This window comes from Salmo salar, chromosome ssa04, assembly GCF_905237065.1.
Source record: "Salmo salar chromosome ssa04, Ssal_v3.1, whole genome shotgun sequence".
Classification (NCBI taxonomy): domain Eukaryota; kingdom Metazoa; phylum Chordata; class Actinopteri; order Salmoniformes; family Salmonidae; genus Salmo; species Salmo salar.
The window spans coordinates 45,194,642-45,201,916 of NC_059445.1; the positions used below are offsets into that span (position 1 = coordinate 45,194,642).

The 7,275-nt window shown below is 43.3% G+C and overlaps 1 protein-coding gene across 1 annotated transcript in view; it reads left to right on the forward strand.

Annotated features, from left to right (window-relative positions):
- Positions 1-6,938, forward strand: part of LOC106603262 (protocadherin-1) — a 93,077-nt gene extending 86,139 nt beyond the window's left edge. The window contains exon 5 of the mRNA XM_014196662.2: positions 2,251-6,938. Within this exon, the coding sequence (XP_014052137.1) occupies positions 2,251-2,621 (371 nt within the window). The 3' untranslated portion in view covers positions 2,622-6,938. The remainder of the gene's footprint in view (positions 1-2,250) is intronic.
- The last annotated feature ends 337 nt before the right edge of the window (positions 6,939-7,275 follow it).

The following is a 7,275-nucleotide window of genomic DNA, read 5'->3' on the forward strand; positions in this document are numbered from 1 at the left end:
TCTATTGAGAACGCCTAGAGTATGTAAAGATATATGAATACATTGGGTGTTGTTTCCACTGTCCGTGGGGTGCCTTGAATAAATGTTTCATTCATAAATGAACATTTTAGCATTAACCACAATTATATAATTATAAGACCACACAGTCAATTTCCAGCTATAATGACTTTATTTTGTTCTCCTCCATCTTTCTATGAACTGCGGGTCTCTAATGTCTGTTCCCCATCGATCACAAGCGCTGTGGCACACACTGGAAAGCAGCCGGTGGGGAGAGGGAGGATTTGCAATCAAACAGAGAGGAGCAGTGTGAAATCTCAGGAAGAGCAGCTTCCCCCCCCATGCCCATGGGCAGGGGATCAGACGGAGAGGAAGCCTGGCTCAGACAGCCAACACCTCCCACTGGCACCCTGATGCAAGCAGCATGCAAACCCACCCCTCACGTGTATCAGCTGGGGGGTTAAGTTCTGCATGTACTCCCCTTCTCCTCTCCTCTGTGGCTGTGCATGGCAGAGTGTGTATTACAAAAGTGTGAAGGAAGTGCATTTGAAATCAATGATGAAGTTCACTGGGAATCAAAAAGCGAGAGGTGGATGGGATATTGAATGTTGCTCGGCAGGGTTTCCTGTTGTTCATGGCTAAGTGTGTCTGATGTAATGATTGGAATATATGAAATAGATATGCTTATAAATGAAACAGACTGTAAGTGAATGAGCGATAGCTACATGGGCTGCACTGGGCTGTCTCCAGATCTGGAGAGTTCAGGACTTGCTGTGTAGGGAGAAAAATGGCATTGAGTCTCCTTTCTTCAAAACCCAATCACCTGCTCTCTAAATCCAATCACCTCCCTGTTAAAGCCAGTGCCCTGCCAGTGCTGCGGCTCACCCATCCACTCTCTGGGCTGCCCGCTCTCTTCCTGCTCCCGGCCTTTTGAAGCTGCACTCTCCATCCGTGACACATGAGACTGTGAACTCTTAAAGGGTTTGTTTCAGGCCTAGAGCTTGATTTATTCCAGGCTCCACTCCAGGAGAAAAAATTCTCCTTTTCCCTCACCTTTCTTTGGCTGCTCCTTTAACCTACTGTGCAACTTCTTTGATGTATCTTCCATGTCCACTGTGTGTTTGGGGTCTGTTTATTTCAGCAGTGTGAGCTGTGCTGAACTGAATGTGCACAGTAGGTAAAAGGGTCAATACTGTGGCTTTGTGTTGTGCAGGTGGAACAGCCCAGAAGTCCTACATAATGGCTGCATTAGCGCTAGCTGTGTGTACAGACACAGAGAGACCAGTGGGGAACAGGTCCCCTGGGCTGCTAAGAAGGCCTACAGGCTGCCGCCTGCAATTTCCAGGCAAACACATGTAAGGGTTCCTCTGCATGCTTGTTTCCCTGTGAACTGCACAGAAAGCTGAACTGACAGAATATCTCTGTTGTTTGTGTTTTGAGGTTCATAGGTGCTATCAAGTTACTGTACATATTGACTGAGAGGGTGTTCCCTGTGACCCAGTCACCATACCTTGTATTTTCTGTGACTGCCCAAAAAGGGTGTAGGTATGCAAAACAGCTATTGATTTGGATCTGTGCTGTTTGGAATGAGGTCAGTAGGTCGTGGACCTATTTAATTAATTAGGAACGGTAGAATGGAAAATGTATAACAATCAAGGACATGGACTCATTTCAGACCTGCCAGTCAATAACAACCATACCACAATGGGTTTACCCTGGGGCCCTGCAGGGATCCCTGTGGAGCCACATGCAGCAGTGTGTGTGTGGGTGTGTTGCCTGATCATGCATGCGTGTTTGTGTGTTAAACTTTTTTTTCTCCCTGGAAACACATTGGGGGCGCCATTTACACCCACTGCATACTAGATGGCAACCTACATACAACACAATACAGCCACGGGGCAGCACAGAACATGGCAACAACAGGGAAATGATGGCAACTATCAATCACCACTAGACACACGGTCGTGACCCTTGCTCAGTGCTTAGCGATGATTGCCCAAATCAGTGAAAGGACTTCATAGAACACACCACCGGACTGCAACTACTGTAGCATCCATGGCACAGTGCATAGCAACAGCTATATAGCAACAGCTGTACTGTGCATAGCAACAACTACAAGGGAAATAGCAGACAGAGCAGGAAGGTTTTCACAGACTGGGCGTTGTTATATCAGCAGTGAAACTCTCTCTATTGTCTTTCTTCTCTGTTAACATTTGAACCTCTCTGAACATGGGTGTTCTTCTCTCCTTGCAGATATGCGATCCATTCCGGATGTGGCCATGACGGGGAACTGTACTCAAGAGTGCAGCGAGCTGGGCCACTCAGACGCCTGCTGGATGCCTGGGCAGCCCTCCCCAGTGCGCAAGACCAGAAACCCCCCCAAACTCTCCACCTTCGTGCCTTACCAGGAGAGAGGCAGCCTGGGCCGCTTGGCCAATGGGAGCGCCAGGCTGGGTGGAGAGGAGCACCGAGCCCACCTTCCACCCTCCCGGAGTGCCTATTCCAACAGCGGTCACGCCCCAAGTCAGGACTTTCCCCTGGAGGAGGTGCCCATGAGCGTGGCCACCGAGTTCCCTTCCACCTCCCCTCCTAGCCACACCCCCAAACGAGAGATCTACCTGTGAGAAAGCTTCATCTCCCATGTCTGATTGGTGCACAGATAGAGGAGCCACAGAGACACACCCACTTTATAAAAAGAAACATGCTCTTATGCTGCATTCATAACCAAGTGGGAAGGTGGTAATTACCTCATAAGATTGGTAAAATCGGCTCCAACGCCCCTCCAGCTGGTAATTACTAGTGGGAAACACATCTATCATCCCTAAACTCCGACTTCTCCCACATGCTCACCTCTGTCACTTACTAAGGAAATTACCTTGATAACAGCATTTTCGGCAGTTAAATGCAACGACAAGATAGTATTTATAAAAAGTAATCTATTCATATGGTTTTTTAACACTATAGTTTGTTTACAAGCATGATAGCTGTACTTTTAGTTTATGTTTGAAGTAGCTTGTTGGCCTTTAGCCAATCTGCATTTTTCAAAAGATTTAAAGCATGCGAATGCATCCAACTGGTATTTACGACTTCACAACTGGTAATTACCACCTTCCCACTTGGTTAAGAACTCAGCATGAGGATCTGAAATGTCCATTTATTTAAATAAATATCCGTTCTGTAGGAAATATGGTTTGTAATTCGTGGAACCATTGGTATGTGCAATAGGAGTTTTTCAGTTTATTTATTTTATTTATTTACATATTTATTGGTTCAATAATGTATTAATTAGTTAATGTATTCATTTATTGATGCAGTTTATTTGAAAGCATTGGTTGAACACTTGTGGTAATATCACACAAAAAAATATACAATCAATCCCTCAAACGCTACTGATTTACTTAGCTTAGCCCCAGCCTGTGGAATGTTCGCTGGAACTTTAATGTGTGATCAGTGCTTTAGTGCCATAACCAGATAACATTCAACTGACAGGCGATAAATCCCTAGGGTAGACAATGCTTTTGATTACAAATCAAATTGAATGGTCTTTCTTAATGTACAGTGCTGTAAATACATTTGAATGGTGTACACTGTATCCTGTACATATTTCTGTCTGGCTCAAGCTGATAACAATAGCCTCAGAATTTTTGCAGTTGAGCTTTTCTTTCATTTGAGCTGCTGCTGTTTAAAACTTGATTGAAATGTTTTCCTAAAGCTTGGACGAACAGTGTGGAAAAGCTCTTGATTGAATTCTACACATACACACCCGTGACCCCCAATCATGATAGAACCATGGCCTTGTACCTCATGCTCTCTGGAGAGCTCTTCAGCCAGTGAGGAGAGCTGTGTGGCAGCATTTAATCAGACAATGTGTGTTTCACTGAGTCTCAGCACTGTGACCTGTCTCTTTTCCTGGAAACAGTACAGTTAGAGGCCACCGCCCCTGGTCGCACTGACCATTCCCAATCCTTTCCCAATCCTTTATCCAATCCTTTATAGTTTAGTTCCTTTAGAACCTGTGGTTCTCCACCTAGATGAGACTATATTCTCTGTCTTGTGTGAAAAGCTCCTCTCCAATGCTAGGCCTCCCTATGCCTGAACAACACTAAGCTAATCAGTGGCTCTCCACGTAGAGGTCACCATTAACTTCAACCCTGTGTCTCCAGCCTCGTTAGGGTTTCTCTTCACGATCCGCAGGAATTTCAATGGTTCTGATGAATGCATGAGGAGTTATTCACACGAGTTTCAGCACAGAACTCTTCAGTCCTGAGAACCACTGAAGTGACTGAGAGTGCTGTGACTGAACTCCCCTGTCTCACAGAAACGAAGCTTTTTACATTCCCAGGCTGACTCCTGAAAGGTTTCAGTAATCTGGGACTAAGAGACATTTCAATTTGCAAAGAAGGGAAGCGGTTGTCAATGCCTTAGAAAACACTCTGGTCACCATTTTGTTTGAATAGACCTGTTGCATCCATTGGTGCATGTTATAAACAATGGTGAAATGGTGCCATTTCAAATAAAGTTAAGTATTGGTAGCAAGAGTGTATTTACTGTCCCATATTTCCAGTCCATTTCCAGTTGACTTTCATTGAGGCCAACAGGTTATGTTAGCTTGTTAGCTGTTGTTCCTCACTCTTCAATTGAGTATGATGTAGATAGAGGACATTCCTGTAGGCTGCAGCAGCTATCTTTTACAAATACATAATTTCAAAGTCATTTAAAATCAGACGTCTGGAGGACACAGTACTATTAGTATGTAATTGGATGATGATAACGCCACCAGCCCGCCTTGCAGCACAGTAGCATTACTCATAGCTTTTGATTTGTACACTGATTCGATTAGATTTGTACCTTAGTTTTGACCGCAGTGTATTTCTATAGCGAGAGAAACAGTGGGTATGGTCTGAGTAAGGGTGGAAGGGCCTAGAATTGGTGCTCCGCTCCCCTAATTACTGTGAGTAATGAGTCCTGAGCCAGGGCATATGTGAGCACTGAGCACACACCCTGAGGACAACACAGCAGCCAGATAATCCAAATCCATCCGCAAAATCAGTTAAAAAGGGGTATTTTTATCTGCACTTACCTCATCACACTGCCGTTGGCAGCACATGTAGAATAATTAAACATATGGAAATGACTGGACACGGCCATGACTAAATAAGGTGGGTGATTATCCTAGCCTTGAGGGAAAAATTCACATTATGCTGTTTTCAAAGCCATTTCTCTTACAACAACAAAAAAACGGAGAAAAAATCCCATGTGAAACAAACGTGGTTTCGGACACGTGTGAACACACGTGTGAATAAATCACATAAAAAATGTACATGCGAAACTGCAACTTGTACATGTTTTTATTTTTGCAAGGGTTTAGCCGCTGAAATAAAATACAGCGAGTCATGATACACTGTGATGAAGAACCATTCGCTGCCCCCCACCCCCTTCTCAGTGTAGAACAGAGCAGCTTTACAGAGCTACAGCTGCGGGTGAGTTCACTGACCTGGAATTAATGAGAAGTGTGAAAGATAGCGATGAGTGATAAAGCCAACGTCACACAGACTCAATCACTGGCTTTGGCTCCTACGCTATGTCTGACTCCTTTCAGATTCACTGGCTTTGACTCGTCTGACTACTGTGATTCACCGACTCCTCTGACTCGAGCCTGAAGCTCCTGAGTGATCTGGCATGAATCACCAGTTTTATTTCTTTACTAATGACAGTCTGAATCACTTCTCTCTGGCTTGACTGAATCACTGGTTTTGACTCAAGACCATATTAAAATCAAACCACTGAGTTTGAGTCCTTACCAACACCGGTCTTTGCATCCATTTTCTTGTTTTTTCGGCCTGAATAACTGTGTTATACTCCTTTTCTCCAGCCTATATCAATTGTTCTGATTCCTTGAATATACTGAATCACATGGTTTTACCTGTCTTTTGAACTCATGCTGAATTTATTATTTGTGTCGACTGCTCTCTAGAGAAAGCAGGGTTGTTGTCCTTTATCAAAGTAGAGGACAGCATGAAAATCTTTGATACACTCCACAGTATGTCCAGTCATGTTTAGTTTGTATTTTTGATATTTTATTTAATGTGAAGTTCACCTGAGTATCCTCTGCCTCTCTGTAGTGGTATTATATGGTGATTGTGGCTATAGATTGTTGGGACATTATGAAACACTGGAGAATGGGCAAAGGATTTTCCTTGCAGGTGTTACATAGTAAATCAAAGTGAGCTGTATGTGACAAATCTTTCCTGAAGGTGAACTGTACATATGTAGATCTACACGTCCCCGTGTGTGCTGTCAGGCAGGCTATGAGTTTAGCATGAATTCCAAAGATAATTGGTAGAAATTGTTTACTGTTTTTTGCTGAGGTGTTAGTGCTGGTTTCTGTTCAAGACCCCTCTCCCCAAATGAGCTGACATTCACTTCACTGCACATTTCATCACTGTCACAGACAGTTCACACTAAAATAAAGACAGCTACCTTGAAAGTATGTCTTAGCAGGAGAGTACCAAGTTGTTATCCTAATTGTTGGTTATATTTATATAGGACAAAATGCTTGTGATGCCATGTTTTTGTACAGTTTTATGTACATGCAAGTGAAGCTTTTTAAAACGTATGACAAAAGCCGATGGCATATAAACATTGTAATGTGTTTCTTGAGATGTGCACATCTTGCCTTGGTTGGATTGATCTTTGCTGAGTCAGTGTGAATGTGGCCGTTCTATGCCTGCACCGTAGTCATTCACTGGCTCCCTGCTCCCGAGGGCTTTATCAGAACTTATGTTTATCGTGAACAGTGGATTGTCGGATCCTACCTGTTTGTTCAATTCCCATGTGTTCCGTTTCGTTCTGTTTTTCGCATGTTAAGGAAAAATCCCTTGTAATAAGTCCTCAAGAACTTTGTAATAAAATGAGTCCAGTAAAAACAATGGTTTCAGTGACTTATTGAGTGTTGAGTGTGGTTATTGGTAGAATATTCGAGTAATTGTTTCTACTGGTACATTTATCCACTACTCTGTGTAAATACATAAAATATCCCATCACATGTAGCTTGGTAGTGTTTAGTATTCTTATAGCGTCGATAGGTGATGACTCATACCCTTTGCTCTTGCAGTTCGCCATATTTTGATTTTCCTTAAAATTTTCTCTGAAAAGCATGTTCTCTGACTGCTAGTGTCTATTGCTTTTTGGACATGGTAGGTATTGCATTTCAGCCTTGTGGTGAAACATTTATCTGACACCTCTAGGACCTATCGTGCTGCAATGTGGCTCATGTAT